This window comes from Hypanus sabinus, chromosome 12 (genome assembly GCF_030144855.1).
Source record: "Hypanus sabinus isolate sHypSab1 chromosome 12, sHypSab1.hap1, whole genome shotgun sequence".
Lineage (NCBI taxonomy): Eukaryota > Metazoa > Chordata > Chondrichthyes > Myliobatiformes > Dasyatidae > Hypanus > Hypanus sabinus.
In genome coordinates, this window is record NC_082717.1 from 47,238,194 (window position 1) to 47,263,485 (window position 25,292).

Below are 25,292 nucleotides of genomic sequence, written 5' to 3' on the forward strand. Positions count from 1 at the left end.
ACACAATACAAAGGTAGGTGGAAAGGCAGGTAGTGTTGAGAAAGCAGGAAGTCTGCAGAAAGGCTTAAACAAATTAGGAGAATGGGCAAAGAAGTGGCAGATGGATACCATGTAAGGAAGACTAGAAGTGTAGGCATTCTAAATGGGGAGCAAATTCAGAAATCAGAGGTCAAAGGGACTTTGAATTCCTCATGCAGGATTCCATAAAGGTTAATTTGCAGGTTAACTCGGTAGTAAGGAAGGCAATTACAAAGGCTGTGGCTGTAATAAAACCCAGCTTCCTGTGGGATCAATAAAGTATGTCTGTCATTCGTTTTGAGAGGACTAGAATATATAAAAGTAAGGATATGATGTTGAGGCTGAGGAGCATTTGTTGAGGCCTGTGCTCACTGAAGTTTGGACATGGAGAGGATGTTTTCAACCATGAGTGAACCTAGAACAACAGCATCAGAATAGAAGGGCATCCCTTTAGAACAGAGATGAACATTTTTTTTTAGCCAGTGGGTGGTGAATCTGGAATTTATTGCCACAGATGGCAGTGGAATCCAAGTCATTGTGCATATTTAAAGTAGAGGTTGCTTGGTTCTTGATTCTTAGGGTGTTAAGGGTTGGGGACAAGGGCATGAGAACAGGGTTGGGAGAAAAAAATGATCAGCCATGATTGAATGGTGGAGCAGAATCAATGAGTCAAAGGGCCTAATTCTGGTCCTATATCTTGTGGTCTGGTTTGTTCAATAAGTACATTCCATGGTTTAATACTTTTGACATGTACAATTGTTAAAATACTAAATCAGAAAAATTAAGAATGGATTCTGCATGTTTTTTACATTTCATGATAATGTTGCTCTAGTGAATTCCATTCTCAAACTATTTAGGCTCTATCTTGTGTGTTATATGTAATTGAAGCTGGCTACTACTTATACAGTGTTCTATTCCAGTTTAGTGAACAAATTCTTCATTGTAGCTTCTCCTGTTCCTTTTATGAGAGTAATTCTGGAAATGACTGCAATGGTATGGAAGAAACAAAATGCTTTTCTTTGAAGAGAGTTGACAGTATCCTGGTCATTTGTTCATGGTTTAAGAAGAACCTTTGCCTTTGGAGAGTGGAGTTTCCAAAATATTAGTACATGAACCTTTTGAGTGTATCCAGACTGTACCTTACAGTTTAAAAGTCTTGTGCATCAGCACACATAAACTACACACCTTGCCTGGGAACAATGTAATCTCTCATGAGGCTAAATGGAATATTTAAACCAAGAAGATTAGAGGAAACATAACACTGGACAATTCATCTCTGACCCCACTGGGGAATTGAAACCAGACCAGAAGACCAGTTTGGCACGAACGATAGCTCTGGTTTGTATAAGGTGGCCAATAGTAGCTTTGCTACTCATTTGAAAATAATTACCGTTTGTTGAAAGGCTTGGGCCAGATTCAAGAAAAAGAAAATCTCAGTGTTTAATCTATTTCTATTTTACAGATTTTCAGGTTGTGATTTTCTAGTTCACCCCCCCCCCATAGATTTTATTTATGCGTCTACTAAAACACATTCTGTTCTCACTTTTATGAATCTGAAGAAAACCTTCCTTAATTGTACACTCCAAGAGTAAAATTGTACACTACAATCGATGCAGCCCATAAATATAGATAGGTGTTAATATCTTTACCCCAACACCAACAACGATATAGAAGTGCACACGCAGGATCACAAAATGAATGTTTTCGGAATGAATCAGGGCAGTGTAGGATAGGCTTATTTTGATCGAGCAAGGTTTCCACTGTTAGTCGATGTGGTGTTATTCTTTTACTTTTTCATTTAAATTTCGAGTGCCTCAGTCATTTTTTCTGGGAAACGGGCGGTTCGCTTTAATAGGTTTGTTCTGCTAGATACGCCCATGACAAGGTTTTGATACGCCCATGACAAGGTTTTGATGAACTGTCGCATGTTCTTTGTGGGTGTGAAGGGATGAACTTACTTGCACGCAGTTGAACTTTCTTTTCAGATACACCACGCAAGTGGAGAAATTTGTAAAGCGTAGGAAGAACTTTGACTACTTTGGAGTTCGTGACAGGTAAAATAACGCGATGTTTACGGTGAGTTGGGTACGGGGAATATTCTGGTGGAGGCGCTTAAGTCTAATTTTATTGTATTGCTTATACGGTTTATGGATGAAACGAAGCCCAAATCCGATGATTGTGCATTGTTTTCAGCAGAACGAGTGAATTACTATTTTAATCGGGATATGCCAATTAACATTTTTGACCAAGTCAGCAATGTAAGTAACTATCGTCTGGTGTTACTTTTAGGAAGAAACGGGTAAAAAATTCGTGCTTCGAACTGTGCCTCTGATTGAGGCTAGGCAGCCCAGCGAATATTCTACGTAGTAGTGTGGAAGTTCGGAGATTTCGACTTTCCTAAATTAAAAACCAAAACACGTGACTTGAAATTTGGCATACGCATTCCAAGAAGAAATTTTTTTTTTTATTTGGACAATGTGAAACTCTCAGAACTGCTTTTATTTTTACAATTACATCAAAGCGTGAAGTTTTTTTTTGCCAGATCAATGATCGATGGCAAACGGCGTGCTAGACATCTCCCTCAGTACTTGACTCCAGCTCTGTACACTGGCTCAATGGGAAATCCGGCCTCTTGAGAGCATGCTACACTGAACTCCTTTCGTTTGCCATCAGTTAGAGCTGTGCATGTGTTTGCACATAAATCTGATTATTTGGATGCCATGTCTGGGTTAGATTCTGCAGAGCTCCTTGCACATGATCCGGCGAACAGCAGCGGCACGGTCCGGGCATCTCAGGTCAGTAGAAAGTCTCTCTCTCTATATACGTATTGCACTGTGCAGGTCATTTGTCACTGCATGTTGTAAAGCAAGATCTGGTATTTGGACTCTAGGACTGTGGTGGCGATAACAAGAAACTTCGAAGAAGGGAAAAAAACAGAATCGCTGCGCAAAGAAGTCGGAAGAAACAGACCCTGAAGGCAGATAAACTACACAAGGTATAGCTCCGAGCCACAGATCCAGTGGTGGCCCGATAATTTGCGGATAATGAAATGAATTAACCCCAAACTGCAATTCTAAGTATCTAGACATAACGAAACAATATCAGTAAGTTTCAGTAATGTCGCCCTTTTAAGATAGTAATTAATGTAAAAACTGTTCCTATTTGAACGTCCAGTAAATGTATGTCTAATGCGGGTATTCATGCTGACTGGCCCACTGGCAAAGCTATGACTTCCTTTAAAATTTTTTACATTGAGTGGGGAATTGTCTTTCATCGAATTTATCTGGACTGTGACTGTACATTTCCAAACTATGAAAGAGCCTATAGGAAAGAATTCTGCCATTAAATGTGTCATGTGCCAGGTTCCTAAATATTGAGGCGTGAGATTGTCGCGGCTTTAATTGGGCTTGGCCTTTACTAACTGCAAACCTAGTTTAGGGAAATTTCCCAAGCGCTAACATTTCATGCACTTCGTAAACTCAAAGTGATTAGGAGCCTGATGACATAAAGTAGCTATGATACAAAAGGTTTGTTTATTTTATCATTTACAATAACATTCTTTGGGGGGGGGGAGTAAAAGCGCAGAAAATCTTGATCATTAAATTATTTATTATACAGAGGGAGACCACTCGGTCAGTTCTGTGTTAGTCGAATAAAAGCTACCCAACCTAATCTAGCGACCCATCTCTGCAGGTCACAAATCTAATTGTGCACGTGCCATTAATGTTTAAATGTAGTGTAGTAGGAATTGGATCTGCCGGTACTACATTTCAAAGTAGTGAGTTTTGGATTCCTACCGCCCTCGGGGTAAATAAAACTCTCATTAGAATCAGGTTTATTATCGCCGGCACGTGACGTGAAATTTGTTAACTTAGCGGCAGCAGTTCAATGCAATACATATTCTAAAAGAGAAAAAAGTCAAATAAAAATAATAATAAATAAACAAGTCAATTACATTATACGTATATTGAATAGATTAAAACACGTGCAAAAAAAAACACAGAAATACTGTATAATAAAAAAGTGAGGTAGTGTCCAAGGGTTCAATGTTCATTTAGGAATCAGATGGCAGAGGGGAAGATGCCACTTTTAATTATTGCCTTTGTTTTTTGACTCTTTTGCCAAAGTAAATAGGTCTTATTTATACACCTTAGTTAAGTCTCTCCTTGGCCTCCTGTATTTCAGAGAACACAGTCCCAGCTTGTCTGTTCTTTCCTTGCAGGTATAATCTTGTGTAATCTCACAGCACCCTCTCCTGTGCAATCACCTCTTTCCTGTAACAAATACAAGTAATTCTCCAGAAGCTGGAAATCTTGAGCACACACTAAATGCTGAAGAAAGTCAGGCAGAGGAGTAAGCAGTTGAGGTTTTGATTCGAGACTCTTCGTTAGGACCAGGAAGGAAGGGGAAAGCAGCCAGAATAAGAAGATGGGGAGAAGCTGGCAGGTCGTGGTCCTGATGAAGGGTCTCAGCATCTGCAGGGCCGCTTGTGTGTATGATTTGCTGCTCCATGGCAAAGTCTCTTCAAGGTGTACTGCTCTGAAGAAGTTGAAATCTTCTCTTTGATGGAAGCTCAGTGAGATCCCCTCTGTGATCTCTGCTGCCCTCTAGCTCTTTGTTAACCCCCTCCCCACCCACCCACCTTCCCTGTCAAGTGGTTTCACCTATCAACTGCCCAGTTGGTACCCCTTTCCTGTTATCTGAAGCTTTCCTAGTCACTGTCAATACAGGGTCACTTCTGTACAAGCCTTTTAATTGTGCCCTCTGCATTTTGGCTAAATTATTAAGATTTATTACATAAAAGGGGTTGAGTATTGAGCCCTGTGGAACCCCTGGCTTTCCAGTCATAACCACCCATGCTTTATCAATAGGTTCTCACCACTGAGCCATTCCTGTAGGCAGACTTTAGAGATTGAGGAAAAAGATGAGAAGCAAAGCCTCGATAGACGATTGAGGGACTGTGGTTGCTTCTCTTTGTTTTTTAGGTCATAGTGGAATTGAAGGATTTGTGTTACAAAAGGTATTATGTAAACAAATATTACAGGTTCACAGCATTTGACTTTTTAAAAATGGCCTCTTTATACATTACTTGCATGCAAGTGTTGTCTTTCCTGATTCATTTCTCACACTTGAAGTATTTATCAAATGCCAAGGCTCTTCAAAAATTAATCACTCTAGATGGCAGAGATATGATATATTAACAGGTACATAGGGTTGTGAAGAGAGCTTTCGGCACAAAGTATTGAGTACAGGAGACAGGATGTTTCATTGAAGTTGTTTAAAACATTGGTGAGGGTTAGTTTGGAGTATTGGAAAGATGTAAATAAGGTTGAAAGAGTACAGAGAAAATTTACAAGGATGTTGCCAGGTCTGGAGGAGCTGAGTTACAAGGAAGGATTGAATAGGTTAGGATTTTATTCCTTGGAACATAGAAGATTGAGAGGAGATTTGATAGAAGTACAGTATATAAAATTATAAGGTAAATGCAAGCAGGCTTTTTCTACTGAAGTTTGGTGGGTGGAACTACAACCAGAGGTCATAGGTTAAGGGCGAAAGATAAAAAGTTTAAGAAGATGAGGGTACACTTCTTCACTCAAAGAGTCAGAGGGTGTGGAATGAGCTGCCAGCTCAAGAGGTGCATGTGAGCTCGATTTCAATATTTAAGAAGCTTGGATAGGTGTATGGATAGTGCATGGAGGGCTAAGGTCCCAGTGCAGGTCAATGGGAGTAGACAGCTTAAATGGTTCAGCGCAGACTAGATGGGCCTAAGGGCCTGTTTCTGAGCTGAATTTCTCTATGACTCTAACTGGTGTAGAACTGTACAATCATATCTATATAGTTGGCTTTTCCTTATGACTGTAATTAGGATTAATTAATATACCATTTCTTAGAATTGTAAGCTCTGAAAGTTACGCTGATGATGGAATCTTTCCCCCTTGTTTGCTTCAGATGGTCATAGCAATCATTGACAAATATGGTAAAGTATTGGTTAAATGCAAAGTAAAACTCTATTTAATCTATCTTTTAATCAGACTTGAAATGTCTCTGGAACTGCTGAACAAAGATAGCTAATTCATTACAGTATTCTTGATCTTGGAGTGCAAACACTTACAGGTACATGCTCAGTCTACAGACTTGTGCTGGGAGCACATCTTGAATTTCTGCCCTCTACACAATAAGGAGTTACCCTAATTAGAGTGGAGAAGCTGCTTCTGAAGCCCAGGAAGAGGCAGGCTGGGGGGGCAATGCAGTCGCTCAGGAATGAGGCCTGGGTTCTGGCTGGCACAATGAGCACTGGCAGTACCTGCTCCTTGTGTTAACAGATTGCCTAGATTGGATTCTCTTTTACCACCCCGGACTGGAATGTGATGAAAGCTGCTGTCTACCATGCCCCCCCCCCCCACTTTGTTCGGCTGTAGACTTCTCCCCAACCTAGATATTTCACTATGGTGACAAATTCAACCTTGTCTACTCGTTATTGAGTTTGCTACCACAGAGGAAATTGTGGGTGAAAGAGGTGAGGGAAAGAGCTGTGCAGGCTAAGCAAGTGAGGAGGAAACAACATTACAACCAACTATTGACACTGAGAGAAGATAGAACTCGGTACAGAATACTGTTCAGCACAGTATGGGCCCTTCAGCCCACAATATTGTGCTGACCTTTATAAACCTACTTCATGATCAATCTAACCCTTCTCTCCAGCCTATAACCCTCCATTTTTGTTTCATCCATTTGCTCATTGAAGAGTCTCTTAAATGTCCCTAATGTTTGGATAACTCACTTAGGATATGCCCAGTGTCTCGGCCTCCATGGCAGTCCGTGGCAGATTCACCATCCTCAAGTGCAGCATTTGAGGCAGGAAAGGAATGAATTGGAAATGGAAAAGCAGTGGCTGCTATGTATGCGTAGTTAGGCACCTTACAATGTGGACCTTTACCAGGATGCTGCCTGGATTGGAAAAACATGGATGATAGAAAAATGGAGGGCTGTGTGGGAGAGATGGGTTAGATTGATCTCACAGCAGGTCTCTTGCAGTCTGCCCAACATTATGGGTTGAAGAGCCTCTGCTCGATGTTCGATGGTCTGCAGTATGTTCTCATGTAGCAGCCTCTACCACTACCTGCAGCAGTACACTTCAGACATTTACCACTCTCTGTGTGAAAAACATATTTCTGACATCACCTCTAAACTTTCTATCACTTACAAGGATATCTTCTGTAATTAGTCATTGCCACCCTGGGAGAACGTCACTGGCTGTCTACTCTGTCTATGCCTCTTATAATATTATACACCTCAATCAGATTGCCTCTCATCCTCTTCACTCCAAGGAAAAAAGGTGGACAGGTAACTCACTCAACCTTACCTCACAAGAAATGTTCTCTCATCTGGGCAAATCTCTTCTGCACCCTCTTTAGAACTTCCACATCGTTCCTATAATGAGGCAATCAGAGCGGAACACTATGCTCCAAGAGAGAGCCTGTTTTATTCAGCCAAGTGAGTGCATCTGTTGCTGGGAATCAACAGCACCAACACGAAGAGCAGGAGCTGTTGGTTTGCAGCAATGCATGCACTCACTGGAGTCCCACACTTAGTACTGGGCAGCTGCACCTTTGTCCTCAGCCTTTGCAAGCAACAACTGTATTGGCTCAGTGGTCATCCATACTGCAGCTTAACACCTTAACCACATCATTGTTGCAGATAAGCCAATATAGAGCTGACCCCCCCCCCCCCCCCCACCCACCAATCCTGGCTGCTTGCACAGCACACTGGCAGTAAGACGACTCTATACACAATGCTATAATAATCTATTTTAGTGCAGAATCCATTAAATCCCTTGTACCAGGAAACATTTCCTAAGCACTGAAGAAGGTACAAGGGTATGGTGTAAATTGATGCTGACTTTGACATCAGTATTTCTTATCTGAAATGAAAATGTACGCTAATTCCCATTCTGAACTCTGCTTTGAAAAACAAATGTTTAGTCAATGACTGTATTTCCAGGTTGCCAAACAACTCCCATGGCCTTCTGTCTTTAACTTAGATTAAATAAGTGTCTGGATACATCAGATGTAAATACCTCAGTCATGTAAATTGACGGGAATACATAACATTTTAAATCTATAAGAATATAAAACATGGGAGTTGGAATAGGCCAACTGTTACCTTGCTCTGCTGTTGAACATCAAAGCTCACTTCAAGTAACACACACAAAATGCTGGAGGAACCCAGCATCATCTATGGTGAGAAATGAACAATCGATGTTTGGGCTGAGATCCTTCATCAGGCCTGGAAAGAAAGAGTTCAGAAGCCAGAAAGCGGACATTAATCCCACTTGAGCAAGATCCGTGAATTCCCTTAGTGTTGGAAAAAAAATTCATTCACCTCATTCTGTAGCATAGAGAATATCTAAGATTTACAGCCTTGGCACAAAACAATATCTACTCATCTTAGTCTGAAATATCCATCATCTTATCCTAAGTACGTGACTTCTAGTTCTAGACGATCTAACTGGAGCAAACTTTAAGAGTTTTGAAAGGATAGATGTTATGTATTTACAGTAGATTTCCCATATTTCCCTGTTCATAAAAACATTGTGGATAATGTTTAGAAGTGATAAACAATGGCCTATTTTTTATGAACTTTGTACATATAAGAGGATGTAAGAGAAATGTCAACCTATCTATTTACAAAGCAAAGTACACAGATATTACTATTGGGATAAAACTGAATCCATGGGTGCACTTTAAAGCTCTTATCCAGATGTTCATACGTTGAATGAAAAATAATGAATATTGAATTCATAACCTGGGTAGAGAATGTTCACATTGCATTCACTTTGAACCTAAAGTGGAGGAAAAATCCATTCACCCTATTTGTCCATGCATGAGAACTCAACCACTGCTCCTCAACTCAGCCCAACAACTATCCTCTTGTTCCTATCTTCTATACTTATTTGGCTGTCTCTTAAGTGCATCCATGTTATGTTCCTGTAATACTCTCTGTAGTAATGAGTTTCACATGCTCATTCCATAACTATCTTGATAAAGCCGTTTCACAGAACCTTTTATTGGATGTAATAAGTATTTGCCTGATATTTAGCATCCTTTGCCATCAAATGAAACATCGTCTTTGCACTCCAAAGACTTCATTATTTTAAAGGATTCTTTCTGACTATCCCTCAGCCTTCTCTTTACTAGAAGGAGCCCTATATTACTCAGTTTTTACTGCTTAGTTCCAGTATGCCCCTCCATTGAAGGAAGAGCAGAGACACATTTTACGGTAAATTAGGTCATCAAGCATGCTCCTCTGCTACTAATTTCCCATCCATTAGTGACAATCCACTTCCTACGATGTTTGTAACTTCATTCTTATATGTTCTTAATTATTATATGTCAAAACTGAACCAAAAAGAGCATATTCATGTATAAAAATTTCAATCTCTGATTATTTAGCAAACAAGGCATAATGATCAGGAAAATCTTTTTTTTATTCCATGACTTACAATGGTTTGCATTTTGGCACATTAACAAGTGCAATTCTTCCCCAGCTTATGAACAGATCATGACTGGTCATGACTGGTCAACTTAATTGTTATAGAGCTAACTGAAGTCCAAACTTATGCTATCTCGTCCTTGGATTTTAAATAAGGAGTTTTAAGTGTTTGGACTTTATTTATTTACTGCTTTTCCATTTAGCTAGATCACTTAGGTCAAAGTGTCTTTTAATTAATGTGCAAAAGAAGCTATGAAAGTTCAGTGAAATCCAGCTAATTGGGACACATTGGGACCAGTATATTTTGGCCCAGTAAAGCAGCTGTCCTAATTAGCCAAAGTTTCATGGAAATGCTTAAAAAGTCATAAAAGAGATAAACTACCTTTTAACTAAGTAATAGGTATTTAAATGAAATACAGAAAAAAATTGACTAGCTATAACACTAGCAATACCGCTGTACTATCAAATTGTGTATTAGTTCCTAAAATTGATGGATGGAGGAGTTTCATCCAGTGTAGGCTGCTGTGCTCCTTTGACTGTAAATGGACAAAATCAGCACAAACTCCAAGTGCAAAAATCAATGCATTATGCAATTCATTGCTTTCTTTGAACCAAATTGTGTTGCGTTTTTGTAGCCAAGGGAATTGTTCAGCATGGCATGATTAAAAAAAATACCTGTTTCATCAGCATTGAAGATATCATCTGCACAAAATTTTTGAAACAAGTAGGGGAGTTTTGTAGATTTCCATGATTTCTGCAATTACAACTTCAGCACCGTCTTTCCCACTGTGTGTTTTCTTGAATTTAATTTGGTGCCAACATTTCCATCTTCTTAGCTAGCTCCTCTGCCTTTTTTAATTCAAATATTAGTCTACTGACATGCACATCTCATCCAATTACAGTGGAAATCATTGATTGAGATCCTCCTAAACAACTGGATACTTACCTTCTTGCTTTTCTTTCTCAGACGTTCCCTGTTGTCCCTTGAATAATGGCTATTATTCTCACAGCTTATCTCACAGATGTATCAAGCACATAATTGTAGATTTCAGCACTGCAGTTATCTCTGTTAGCTGAAGACGAGTGGTATTTGGAGGATAGCTTTTAATTTAGTAGAGGAGAGTAATTTTTTTTAGCCGGTGTCATCTTTTTGTACCATCTTGGCAAGGATCTGAATTATTTTAAAAATGAATAAATCAAAGCTATCAGAAATCAATGCTTTTTGAATTTGCGTCCATCAGCCCAAATAGATAACATAACACAAGCACACACAGCTGATGTTATTTTAACAACTGTTCACTCTAAGGATAATGTATGTCTGATGGCCACACACGTGCACATGCCTGATGCTAGTTAGAAACTGATTGGCAAGTCTCCTGTCCCAATTCAACGGCACGGTGTCCCAGATAAACAAAGGGAATACCCACCTATTTCATTGATTAGTTTTTATTCTTTAAGAGTTGTCCCAAATAGGTGACTGCCCCGGTTAACTGATGGCCCAATTAACTGGAATCCACTGTATATTAAGAAAGCAGACAACCCTTAAAAATTGTACTGTTTGGATCAGGAGCTGATGTCAACTAAATGCCCGCAGTAATGGTGGGATTCATGAAAATATGAAATGCAAGATGTTTGATCTTGCTTCATCTGAAATGATTACACATTGTCCACTGTTAGCTTGTTGGGTGCTCAGGTGCTGATGGATTTCCTTGGCAACACGAGTGAATCTGCAGATGCTGGAAATAAATAAAAACTCAAAACCCTTCATCAGGAGTCCCTCCCGAAACATCGTCACTACCTCCTCCCATAGATGCTGTCTGGCTTGCTGAGTTCTGCCAGCATTTTGTGTTTTTATTGATGGATTTCCTTCATGGTTTTATTGTTTTCTTCTCAGTTGTTCATAAAGTATAATGAAAAGTGTTAGTTCACTAGACCACAGTCTTCTGATTCTTGTCCCTAGTCTCTACTGACTGAAGTGATTGGGAATGAGCCATACATTTGGCCTCAGAAGCCAAGACTTACCCTTTCCCTCACTGTAAAACTTTATTTTTATCTGTTATTTGATTACGAAGATGCTTAACTAGACTGTGGGTTCCTTTTGGTATACCACAAAATACGTAACATGGGGTAAGACACAGGTACATGAAGTGTGAATTAGGTATTAAAAAGCCTGGCACTCACAGGTGGCTATTTTTCAGTAAAACATTGTTCTATTGTGTATTTTACAGATACCAAAGAGTTTTACAATTTTGATTAGTTTTAGCAGTTGGTTCACTTTGTAAGAACATGGCACTGTGAAAAATTATTGCCTGCTCATTTTCTAGAGCAGTGCACTGATTTCGCTAGCTTTTGGAAAAGGTTGAGCTGGCTATTTTAAAGAATATAATTGATCTTGCTATCTGAGAGTTTTTGAGGACAGGGAAGGCAGAGGGGCTGACAATATTGATTGATGATCAATGCTCTGTTTTGTATCTGGGACAGGCTGTCATTCAAGAGCAGCATGCTCAAAATGCTGGAAGAACTGAGCAGTTCAGGCAGCATTTCTGAAGAAGAAAGCTTTGGGTGAAAACCCTTCATCAGGACTGGAAAGGAAGGGGGCAGAAGCCAGAATAAGAAGGTGGGGAGAGGGGAGGAGTCCAAGTTGGCAAGTGACAGGTGAGGGTGAAGGTTTGTGGGTAAGGGAAGAGGGAGGTTGTGAGAAGCTGAGAAGTGATAGGTGGAAGAGGTAAAGGAGGGAAGAAGAAGGAATCTGATCGGAAGGAATAGAGGACTGTGGAATAAAGGGTCTGGAGTTGGGGAACCAAAGGGAGGTGAAGAGGGGTGAGTGACCCACTAGAAGGAAGGAAAACAAAAAAGGAGTGGGGGAGGGAAGCAGAAGGGTCTCAGCCTGAAGCATCGACTGTTTATTTCCCTCCAAAGATGCTGCCTGACCTGCTGAGTTCCTCCAGCATTTCCTGTGGGTTGCTTAAGATTTCCAGCATCTGCAGAATAATATCTCTACAAGAATCTGAGGGTAAAATCCAAGAATAATTAACAATCTATATTTTCTCAGCTCCTGAATTCATATTCTTTCAAGTGATAGGGGCTAAGTAAATTGTACATTTTTATTATATTAATAGAGGCATGTTGAGTTTTAAATTTAGGCTTAAATATGGCATAGACATTAATGTAGCTCTGCAAGAAATAGGTGAATAGATAAAACAATGTTTTACCAAATGCAAAGCACCAGCACATGATTTTGTTATTAAAATTGAAAATTATGACAATTTAGACTACTGGTTGGGTAATGAAGATGATGATTCAAAGTGCTCCTCCCTACTAGAGTTTAGGACTTTTGCTCGTTTAGTACTCTTAAGTTTTGACACATTAGGGAAATTTTCAGAGTACTGTTAGTTGCACCCATGCAGTTGAAAGGACTGAAGATTGCTCATAGACAGGGGAAGTGAGCTGAAGCATGAATTAACTTTTACTGATATTGTTGTCCTTCTTTTGGAAAACAAGCCTTTCAGAGAAATTATGCAAATAATGGAGATCTCAAAAAAGAAACACAAACTGTAAGTTACGATGCTGGTTACTTAACTAGTATTCCCCGTTAGACTGTGAGATGAGGGTGCTGTATAGGTTCACACAGAGATCAGGAGCTGCAAAAAGGCACAACAGTTTATGACAATTGCTTCTCAAGCTGTGTCAGTCTTGCAACGTATACAACAAATTAATCTCGTGATGCAGCACTTAAAGGAACACTTACCCTAAAGGAAAGTAAAATGTTATCTATATTTACAAGTACTTATTTAACCAGGCACATGCCGTCTCATTATATCAGACCTCCATAATGAAGTATAAGTGCACCAAAGCCTCACTTCTGTACCCCTTAGTTAGCTCCAAAAATGAGACCTTGCACATGGATTCTGACATTGCATCTGTATGCAACAGGAATGAAGGTGATTCTAAAGTAATAGCAGAAGAGATAGTTGAGATATTCAAGTTAAACATTCACAAGGCAGAGCTATAATAAATGTCGGCTGAACTTCATGTGGTTAAGTCTCCAGTTCTGGATGGGATTTTTCCTTTGATCCTCAAGGCTTCTTTGGTTATGGGGCAGCATCAATGTTTGGAGATTATTACTTTTTGGTTCAAAACTGAGTATTGATAGGCCCAGCGTCTAGAAGTCAATCAGTATAGTTTTGCGGCAGGGGAAACCTTTAGAAATAATGACCCAGGAGATAATTAATAGTCAAGTAGAGGAAAATGGATTAATTAAGACCATAAGATATAGGAGCAGATTTGGGCTACTTGGCACATCGAACCTGCTCCGCCATTTCATCAAGGCAGATCCAATTTTCCTGTCAGCCCCAATCTCCTGCCTTCTCCCCCATATCCCTTCATGCCCTGACCAATCAATAACCTATTAAACTCTACTATAAGTATATGTAAAGACTTGGCTTCCGCAACTGTGGCATAGAATTCCACAGATTCACCAATCTCCGGCTAAAGAAATTCCTCCTCATCTCAGTTCTAAAAGGACACCCCTCTATTCTGAGGATGTGTCTTCTGGTCTTAGACTCTCCCACCACAAGAAACATCCTCTCCACATTCACTCTATCAAGGGTTTTCACCATTTAACTGTTTTCAATTAGGTCACCCCTCATTCTTCTGAATTCTAGGGGATACAGGCCCAAAGCCATCAAACACTCTTTATATGACAAGCCATTCAATCCTGGAATCATTTTCATGAACCTCCTTTGAACAGTCTCCAGCTTCAGCACATCCTTTCTAAGACAAGCGCCCAAAACTGCTCACAGTACTCCTAAGTGAGGCCCCACCAGTGCTTTATAAAGACTCAACATTACATTCTTGATTTTATATTCTAATCCTTTTGAAATGAATGTTAACATTGCATTTGCCTTTCTCACCACAGACTCAACCTGCAAGTTAACCTTTAGGGAATCCTGCAAAAGGACTCCCAAGTTTTTTGTATTTTCTCTACACTTGGAAAATAGTCAACCCTTTCATTTCTTCTACTGTGGTTTATGACCAGATACTTCCCAGCACTTCAATCCATCTGCTATTTCTTTGCCCATTCTCCTAAACAGTCTTTAAGTCCTACTGTAGCCTCTCTACTTCCTCAAAGCTACCTGCCCCTCCACCAATCTGCATATTGTCTGCAAACATTGCAACAAAGCCATCAATTACATTAACATATAACATAAATCATTGACATTTAACATAAAAGGAATCGGTCCCAACACAGACCCCTGTGGAACACCATTAGTCATGGGCAGCCAACCAGAAAAGGCTCCCTTTATTCCCATTCTTTGCCTCCTGCCACACCAGCCCTGCTTTATCCATGCTAGTATCTTTTCTGTTATACTGTGGGCTCGCAGCTTGTTAAGCAGCTTCATGTCTGGCACTTTGTCAATGCCTTCTGAAAATTCAAGTACACAGCATCCACCAATTCTCCTTTGTCTATCCTGCTTGTTATTTCTTCAAAGAATTTCAACAGATTTGTTGGGCAAGATTTTCCTTTGAGGAATCCGTGCTGACTATAGCCTATTTTCTCATATGCCTCCAAATACCCTGAGACCTCATCCTTAATAATCAACTCCAACATCTTCCCAACCACTGAGGTCAGACTAACTGGCCTATAGCTTTGTTTCTTCTGCCTCTGTCCCTTCTCGAAGAATGACATTTTCAAGAATCTAGTTATTCTTGAAAGATCATCATTAATGCCTCCACAATGTTTTCAGCCACCTCTTTCAGAACCCTGGGGTGTACACCATATGCTCCAGGTGACTTATCTACCTTCTGACCTTTCAGTTTCCCAAGAATCTTCTCTCTGGTAATGGTAACTTCACACACTTCATGACCCCTGACACCTGGAACTTCCACCATACTGCTGCAAGACAAGGCAACACAGACTTGTTATGGGCAAATGTGTAGTTGATGCCCAGTGCATATTTGGTGAGCCAAAGTCCTATTTTAGTGCCAAATCTCTCCAGGACTCTGATTGTGTTTAACTAGTTTGATTTAAAAAAAACAGGTAGACTTCCAGAAAGCTTTTAATAACTGTAACTTAACTGGCTTATCAAAGTTAAAGTACTTGACAGAAAGGAGGTATTGAGTGTTTAACATAGAAACACAGAAAACGTACAGCGCAATACAGGCCCTTCGGCCCACAAAGCTGTGCCAAATATGTCCCTACTTTAGAACTACCTAGGCTCTGCCCATAGCCCTCTATTTTTCTAAGCTCCATGTAGCCATCCAGGAGTCTCTTAAAAGACCCTATCAATTCCACCTCCACCACCGCCGCCAGCAGCCCATTCCACGCACTCACCACTCTCTGCATAAAATACTTACCCCTAACGTCTCCTCTGTACCTACTCCTAAGCACCTTAAAACTATGCCCTCTCATGCTAGCCATTTCAGCCCTGGGAAAAAGCCTCTGACTATCCACATGATCAATGCTTCTCATCTTATACACCTCTATCAAGTCACCTCTCATCCTCCATCGCTCCAAGAAGAAAAGGCCGAGTTCACTCAACCTGTTATCATAAGGCATGCTCCCCAATCCAGGTGACATCCTTGTAAATCTCCTTTGCACCCTTTCTACATGGTTTCCACATCCTTCCTATAGTGAGGCAACCAGAATTGAGCACAGTACTCCAAGTGGGAGGTGTGGTGCGTGGCCAAGTGGTTAAGGCATTGGACTAGCGATCTGAAGGTCGTGAGTTCGAGCCCCAGCTGAGGCAGCATGTTGTGTCCTTGAGCAAGGCACTTAACCACACACTGCTCCATAATGGGTACTGGCAAAATGCTGGGGGCTAACCTCGCGATAGACTGGTGTCCAATCCGGGGGTGGGGAGGGGGGGAGAGTCTTGTACTGTCAGTCACTTCACACCACGGAAACCGGCATAAGCACTGGCCTGATGAGCTATAAGGCTTGGGACAGACTCCAAGTGGGGTCTGACCAGGGTTCCATATAGCTGCAAAATTACCTCTCGGCTCATAAACTCAATCCCACAATTGATGATGGCCAATGCCTTCTTAACCACAGGAGTCAACCTGTGTAGCAGCTTTGAGTGTCCTATGGACTCAGACTCCAAGATCCCTCTGATGTTCCACACTGCCAAGAGTCTTACCATTAATACTATATTCTGCAATCATATTTGACATACCAAAATGAACCCCTCACACCTATCTGAGTTGAACTCCATCTGCCACTTCTCAGCCCAGTTTTGCATCCTATCAATGTCCTGCTGTAACCTCTGACAGCCCTCCACACTATCCACAACACCCCCAACCTTTGTGTCATCAGCAAATTTATTAATCCATCCCTCCACTTCCTCATCCAGATCATTTATAAAACTCACAAAGAGTGGGAGTCCCAGAACAGATCCCTGAGGCACACCACTGGTCACCGGCCTCCGTGCAGAATATGACCTGTCTATAGCCACTCTTTGCCTTCTGTGGGCAAGCCAGTTCTGGATCCACAAAGCAACACCCCCTTGGATCCCATGCCTCCATACTTTCTCAATAAGCCTTGCAAGGGGTACCTTACCAAATGCCTTGCTAAAAATAAAAATTTAAAAATAAAGTTGGCTAAGTAATGAACTATGAAGTTTCACAATGAATAAAGATATTGAGCTCTGGTTAAGAAAAAAGAGACAAACTGTACTTAGTCAATTGGGAACAAGTCAATCTCTTGATGACTACAAGAAGAGTATGAGAGCCCTTAAGAGAGAAGTAAAGACGGCAGAAAGAGGATATGAGAATGATCTGGCAGGCAAGGTGAGGAACCAAAGGAAGTACATAAGGTTTTTAATGAATATTTCTCTACCTTTATAATGTGGAGAAAATAATGGATACTAAGGAAATAGAGGAAATCAGTGGTGTTGTCGTGGTCCACATATGATTTAGCAGGGAGAAGGTTTCGGAGGCCTTAAAGTGCATCTTCAGGGCCTGACCTGGTGTATTCTCAGACTTAGTGGGAAGTTTGAGTTCCAGAGGCCCTTGCTGATATCTTTACTGACCATGGTTGAGGTTCTGAAGGACAGGAGAGAAGCTAATGTGGCACCATTGTTTAAAAAGGATAGCAAAGATAAGTCAGAAACTGCAGGCCAATGAGTCTGACATTAGTGGTGGGTAAGTTGACAGAATCTACCAATATTTATAGAAAAAATGATGGTGGATTCTGGACAGTTGGCATGGTTTACTGCATGGTAAGTCATGTCTGATAAATTTCTTGGAGATCTTCAAGGAGGTAATCAAGAAAGGAGATGGATGTGGTCTTTGCAGACTTAGAAAGGCCTTTGACAAGACCCCTTCATGGCAGCTCGCCTGGAAGGTTAGTTCACATGTTATCCAGAGACGGATAACGGATTGGCTTCGTTATTGGTTCAATGATGGGAAGCAGAGGGTGATGGTCGTGGGTATTTTTCATAGACTACTGGTGTCTAAGGGGTCAGTGTTGTGACCCTTGCTGTTTGTAATTTATATAAAGGATAGGATGTGAATATAGAAAGCATGGTTAGTAAGTTTGTGGTTGCTAATAAAGTAGATGGTTTTCTAGATAATGTGGAAGGTTATAAAAAAAATACAAGGGGATATTGATCAACAAGTTATGTGGCTGAAAGTGGATAAATGTGAGGTATTGCATTTTGGGAGATGAATGTGGCCCAGAAAACAATTGTCAGCAAAAGCTACAAAATTGCTACTAAATTAGTTTCTGGAAGACATAGAGGATTCTATTTTAAATGTTTACTTCATGAAAGCACAGAATGTGCCCTCCTCCTTTCCCCTTTCCACACAGATGAACCCAGCTCATAGCTAGCAAACATCATCAGATGCTGTATATGTGTAAATGTGCTTCAGTTCAAAATGAGGCTTAGCATTAAAGCTAAACTCTTCCCTGCCTGTGGTCTCCTGAGGAGAAGTTGACAAGACTGATTTGTTTGGGGTTTTATTCCCCAAGGTCTTAAGCAGGGCGGTGAGGAATCAGAGATGCATTCTAGTAAGAGGGGCGCAGATCAAGGATCACTCCTCAGGTCACTGGTCATTTCAGCTGTTATTATCCCTAAAATAATATTCAATTAATAGATTGCCAAAAATTGCTTAAGTTGTAACCCTGAATGCAGTTCATTGGAGGTAAAATGCTTTGGGATTTCCCAAGATTGTGAACAGTGGTTTGAGAAACAAGTGCTTGTTTTTCTCATTTTCTGTTGAATAATATTAGTGTTATTTCTTGGCTTGCCATGTTGCCTTTAAGTGTGTAATATTATATTCATTTTCTATGGACTATCTTAAATAGGATTCCTTTCCTTTGCACATCTGACCAGCTGGTCAGAATAGTGGGGACCAGAGAATGAGTTACTCTGTTGCCTGCAGGAAGAATGGAGGCCAAGGCAGTTTCGGAAGGAGACTAAATTGCAATGTTCTGTCATCAAATGAAACTTGAAGAGTAAAGTAAAATCTGCTGATGCTGGTAATCTGAAAGAAAAAAACAGGGAACATCCAAAGATACTTCCCTTCTTACTTTGATGCAATGTTTTCTCATAACCCGACCTACTGTAGATTAATAAAAAGCACGAATGACTGAAAATCCATTGGGCCCGGTCCTTGCATTTACAGTAAGATAGTACCCACTGATTATTTCCTGTGTTGATCCTGCTGGAATTTGGGAATGACTGAGAGACCACCTTACTAACATAGCACCATGCAGACTTGCCTACTCCCGCCCACTAGAACCTGCTCCTTTGTAAATGGTGTGAGCACACACACCCTGATATTTAGCCCCTAGCATCCCCACTCCTCACCCTGGAGGAGGAGCGATACAACACTAAGCTCGAGCTTTTTCTAACAATCCACATCATACTTCTCAGGCGGTTTACTTTGCTCAGAATGGCCCATCTCCTACCATCCTCTCTGAATTCCAGTCTACTCGATGAGTGTTAGTTTCATATGGCCTGATAAAGTTTTGTTACAGCACAGATAGGGGTCGGTCATCCCAGCAGCTCTATGTCAGGTAGCTCAGCCTCTTTCAATATCCAGACTCTAGAACTTTCTGAGACATTGATATGGACTCACGTCATTGGTATAGATCGGGTCATGCTGGAATCAAAGCCAAAGAAACCTAACAGTGAATAAACCAATCTATTTCTAATTGTGGATTAAAAAAGAAACTAATCCAGCAATTGAACCAGCTTTCTGTCCTGAAAAAATGCCTATTCTGTTTTTTAAAAATAATCTTTTCCTCTTAAATCTTTCACTATCTGTTCTCTTCTCCCCCTCCCCCTCACCTGACTGCTGTCCTTTCTAGCCATGTTTCTTGTCATTGCTTAGGTAAATCTTTATGTAAAGGTTAACATACCTCTTCTAATCCCGGTCTGCTCTTTTGATTTCCAAGGTTACACATGTATGAGCAATTCACTTGTAAAGCTCATGTACTGAAAATACATGTGAATGAAGGCTTTCACCCCGATTTCCTCTTGTTTTGAACTCTGGTACTGTAAGATTAAATTCCCAGGCAACTTGACTGAAGCTAATTTTAATGATTAATATGCTTTTAGCTTACACATTTTTTAAATTGGGTTTGAGTTCCTCTTCTTTAAGACTTGCTTTTTTTTTAACAGGAATACGAAGGGCTGGAACAGGAAAACACTGCGCTAAAAAGGGAAATAAGGAAACTTAGTGAAGAAGTGAAACATTTATCAGATGCTTTGAAAGATCATGAACGAGTATGTCCAATGATACACTGTACCATGAACTTTATCACAACTCCCAGACCTCACCCTAACATAATCGCCAGCTGTTTATCTCATGAAGGCCAAAGTGGAGTCTCATAGATGGCTCAAGCAATGAAGATTTAAATTTGGTATTTTTTTAGTGAAAAGTTGACATATATATTCATATTTCGAAGTATATTTGATTTTTGTATGCAGTCTATTGTCCTAAGTATTGTCTTTATGATAGGCCTAATTGTGACCTAAATGATGCTGCTGTGGTCCTGTGCACTGTTCGGCCAAGCCTAAGGATACAAGTTTTGCAAGCTTATTATTCAGTGTGTACTTTTTGCTTAGCTTAAACTCACCCTATTGAACAGGAAGAAAGTATTTTGAAAACGTGCAGCTTTTTTTTATCTTGGACGTTTTTGGTGGAAAAACTCCCCACAAATCAAATGCAGCATTTGCAATTTTTTTTTCAACAATTATGTACGTGAAGCACGGTTGGTACATTGGGACACAAACTCTCAGGGATTCTAATTTAAAACACATCATCAAAATTTTGCTATGTTGAAACCAGCACTTAAAGAAGAAAGCAGTGTTCAGTCCACTGAAAAATTGATAACCGAACAAGTTACATTTTGTGACCATGTGCTCTAGAGAAATAGTGAAATACCGCATGTGTGTTTCAATTCCTCTAAGCTTGAAGGAACCAAACTCTCAGGATCCTGCACTGAATTATTTACACAGAGCTATTTCTAAATAGCCGAGAATTGTCTCATCATGGATATTAATATGATTCAATAGCCCCTTAATTTGATGCCACCCTTATCTAAAATGAATTGTCTTCTTAGATTCTGAGTGGTTTACTTTCTGACGTAGATGGACTGTTTAATGTTGTTGTACAGCTAAAACATAAATGTCTGGAAGTATGAGGCCTGAAAATTCATGCTGCACTGCCTACAGCTCCATTGTGCGAACTTACACAATGATCTATCAGCTTTCTATTCATTTATTTTGGTTGCTGTCCAGCGACAAACTTCTCCACAACACCCAGACAACATCTTAATGCTTTCAACAATGAGTATTTCAAATCTCACCCGACTATTTAATGGGTTAACACTTTCATTTTCAAAGAAACAAGAGGAAATTCAAATACATTTGTGAAGAGTTCACATTATGATATCTTGAGCCTTAGTAGAGCCATACAGCACAAACTGTTACATTTCAATTATTTGTTATATTTTTAAATATGTGTGAATGATTATGTGGCTTTCATTAGATTACATCGATTGCTGTGCTTTTATGCCTCCAATCAGCAAAATGACCTCATGTGACCTTGATTAAATTAAAAAAGCAGGTGATGTATTAGACATCGCTCAGTGGGCTCCAATCATGATGCAGCTACTTCAATGACGAGGAATCTGATTGTAGTCAACTGGTAGAATGAATTCCTTCTCTGCCTCCCCAAGGATCAATCAGTCCATCACTGCATCAACAATCTTTGCAAGGTGCAGAGTGGAAACTTGCCTCACCTGAGTAAGAGAGTACAAAACAAGGTTGATTGCCAAAGTAGTTGGTCTCCTCACAAAAAGTTCTTTTGTTCTCTGAAATTTGTAGAATAACTAGAAAATGTGAGGGAAGAAGTCAGCTCATTCTGACTTTGTAGATGCATAAACACACAAGGTTTACTTCAAACATCATAAAGTAGCATATAAGTAAAACTGTCTGGTTGCACCCTGAGTGATGATGCCTGCAGAACAATATGCTTTGGTGGCTATTTCTGCCTTCTTCAATTTTCATACATAAACATACTTTGGCTTCAATTAATGTCTTAAACATGCTTTCTGCAATTTGACGGTTATCCGGAGTATCAACTATTTTCATCTTTGAAGTCTATTAGATTCTGATTAGTCTTGAACAGGAAGGGTACACAGGATGTGAAGAGAATTTTTCCTCATGTGCGAGCATCTTGAGCCAGGGGTCACTGTTTGACAATAAGGAGTCACTTAGTGAAGGCAGGTATGAGGATTTTTATTTCCTTGAAGGGTTGCGAGTTTTCTGAATAAACTTTATTGTAAAGCAGTGGGAGAAGTGTCTTTTACTAATTTTGCCATAAAAGGTGGAGGTAAGCAGGCATTGAGAAGTTACTGGAGGTGGGCACGAATGCAGAGTTCAGGTTGCAGTTAGATCATCCATGACATTATACAGCAGAGCAAGCATGACAAGCAGGGTTGACCTGCTCCCATTCCTTGATCCTATAGAGCAAACCCTCTGCATCCCAATTTGACCTACTTTTAATGAAAATAGTCTAGAATTTTTTGGGGCAAGTATCTCATACCTAAAAGTTTGCTAACTGTGTCTGAATAGTAATCCATTAACAATAACACAAATTACTGTGATATTGTATTTACAATATTTGGCCTGTTTCTGCTTCAAGGTAAGGATAAGTATGTCAAATGCTTGGAATTTCAAAAGCCCACCTAGATACTCATGACAAAAGTCAAGGGATGTACCTGACGATGTCCAGTGGCACGACATATATTCCTGGGTTTTGCAAAGGACTGATCAATTGGGCTCCAGTCCATCCTGCTAACAGTCTCTGATTGCAATCCTGACAGAACATAAAAGACTCTGAAGTGTATCTGTCATGTCATGCGAGGCTTTCTAGCCCATTTTTCATCATCCTCCCTATCCAAGTGCAGTGATCATTTGATGCTTGAAGTCTGATCTGATCCACTTTCTAGGTGTAGCATCTTGTAAGAGGAAATCAGAGAGTAGTTAAAATAGATGAAGATGAAGACTGCAGAAGGTGGTGCTGTCAAACAGGATTGCTTGATCCTGTAGACTGAATAGCCTGATGCTGCACTGTAAGCCTCTATAATTCTATGAAGATAGCATGATCATTTGGAGCAGCAGCTAAGCAAAATTACCACTGAATGTGCCAACTTGTTCATAGTCGATGAACCCTCTGCAGTTTTGCAACCCTGCATCTCTCTGCCTGCTGAGCTAAAGCCAAGGAAAACAATTCCCACTGTCATCTCCAAGTAGGTTCTGATCATTTGTTCAATTCAATACCATCTACCCTCTTCAGTATTTGGAGATTATTTATGTAATTCAGAATATTTTGATTGAATTACTACAATTCTATATAGTTAAGTATTCAGTGACATTTTATTGATGATCTTTTTAAATCCACAACATTTTAACTAAGATCTAATCTTAAAGTGTTCTTCACAATAAACTGTTGAATCATTTCAATTATTTGTGGTGAGTTATGGTGTTGAGTTATATGTAAACTGTGTTTCTCCCTTCTATTCTTACTTTTCAAATATTCTTATTATTAAGCTATTGAATTAGATAAAGGCAACTCAATTAATTTCTGAAACACTCACTTATGGATTAAAAAAGATAAATTCTTCAAAAGCTTAAATCCTATAGAATTTTCTTGTGAATGTTCATTTTGAAACTGATGTAAAAGCTAGAGTTGCAAATGTTATTTCAGTTCAATATATCCTTTCAGTTGTGTGTAAATCTGCATTTAATGGATTTAATATAAATATAGAGGATAATAACGAATGATTATGTTAAGTTTTGGCTGCTGCAGCTCAACTAGGCATCAGGAGCAACAGAGTAACGTCACAGAGTTGTTCCTTTAAATTTCACCGGAATGTGAATTCTTTTCAGGAAACGGAGTAGTATGCTGCTATGATTGCATTTAACATGTAAGCTCAATTGTATTTATTTATATATTTATTGAGATTGAGCGTAGACAGCCTCTTGCGGCCCTTCAAGCTTTGCTGCCCAGCAACCTCTGATTTAACCCTTATCTAACCACGGGACAATTTACAATAACCGATTGATCTACCAACCCTCACATCTTTGGACTGTGGGAGAAAACCCACATGGTCACGGAGAAAGTACAAACTTCTACAGACAGCACCAGGAATTGAACCCAGGTCGCGGCTGCTGTAAAACGTACTCATCATTATACTACTGTGCCAGCCCTTAAGGCTCAACAAAAGCCTCAGGTATTCCTACTTGAGGTTTTGATGAATTACCTACACGTGAGATTCATCATATGGTAAATTCACAGATGTTGATGGAATGGTCATTATGGAATGCAAACAGTTATGTTCCAATACACCTAGCAACACAGTTTAAAGGTTTGATGTTCATTCTCATGATTTCAAACATTTTCTTGCAGAAGCATAGTTCAAAGGCGAAATTGAGTTTATTGTCATAAGCACAAGTACATGTATGCACAGTTGCAATGAAAAACTCAACTTGCAGCAGTATCACAGGCACATGGCATCACAAAAGTAGCATTCACAAGAAAAATGAAACAAGTTATATATAAATTTTACAAGGAAGAATATAAATAGAACAAAAGAAGTCCATTTTTAGTGCAAATTGATTAAAGTGGTCAAGAGTGTTGCTAAGCTTAGTGATTACCACCGTGCCAATTAGTTCAAGAACCAAAATGGTTGAAGGAAAGTAGCTGCTCTTGAACATGTTGGTATGGAGCTTCAGGCTTCTGTACCCCTTCCCCAGTGGTGGCTGTGAAAAGTTGGCATAGATCGATGTTTACTTCTTGAGGCAGCGCCTCCTGTAGAGAGGGATGTGCATCTAAAGCTGGATCTGAATCGGAGTGCACTACTCTCTTCAGCTTATGTTCCCACACATTTAAATTGCCATACCAGGCCATGATGCAACCAGGCAGGGCACTTCCAGCAGTATATCTGGAACTTAAGTGTTTGATGACAAACTAAACTTCCTTATTCTCACAGGAACTACTGCATATTTTTATTGTATAGAATTTGCATGCAAGAACAATAGTGCTTTAGATTGTTTGGTTAGGCAGGAATATTCTGAGAACAGCATCTAGTGTTACAAAATTTTCTTCAAACTGTCATGTTTGTTAGCATGATACTGTTGAAATAATATTAATTTTATTCATTCCAGGCAATAATATAACATTTAAATATGATAATGATGTTTTCTCTGAGAATGTATGTTGTTTGTGGGTGTTAACATTCATTTAACACATTGCATCCACAGGTA

General features: G+C 39.8%; 1 protein-coding gene across 3 annotated transcripts; it reads left to right on the forward strand.

The window, feature by feature from the left end:
• The first annotated feature begins 1,841 nt into the window (after positions 1 to 1,841).
• On the forward strand, positions 1,842 to 23,421 carry batf3 (basic leucine zipper transcription factor, ATF-like 3). Of its 3 annotated transcripts, none has more exons than XM_059985337.1 (4): positions 1,842 to 2,094; positions 2,308 to 2,813; positions 2,909 to 3,013; positions 20,139 to 23,421. In XM_059985337.1, exons 2-4 carry the CDS (start codon positions 2,739 to 2,741, stop codon positions 20,349 to 20,351), a joined length of 393 nt encoding a protein of 130 aa, XP_059841320.1. In that variant the 5' UTR covers positions 1,842 to 2,094; positions 2,308 to 2,738; the 3' UTR covers positions 20,352 to 23,421. The 3 variants fall into 3 exon arrangements, with proteins under 3 accessions (XP_059841320.1, XP_059841319.1, XP_059841321.1); XM_059985336.1 differs by having other exon boundaries at positions 1,842 to 2,072; XM_059985338.1 differs by having other exon boundaries at positions 2,061 to 2,072; positions 2,692 to 2,813.
• The last annotated feature ends 1,871 nt before the right edge of the window (positions 23,422 to 25,292 follow it).

What these genes read in the sequence shown, in the direction of transcription:
- batf3 (XM_059985337.1), top strand. Translation starts at nt 2,739, where the DNA reads ATGTCTGGGTTAGATTCTGCAGAGCTCCTTGCACATGATCCGGCGAAC. An exon ending in GCACGGTCCGGGCATCTCAG is followed by an intron (nt 2,814 to 2,908) that starts GTCAGTAGAAAG and finishes TTTGGACTCTAG; the next exon opens with GACTGTGGTGGCGATAACAA. An exon ending in AGGCAGATAAACTACACAAG is followed by an intron (nt 3,014 to 20,138) that starts GTATAGCTCCGA and finishes TTTTTTTAACAG; the next exon opens with GAATACGAAGGGCTGGAACA.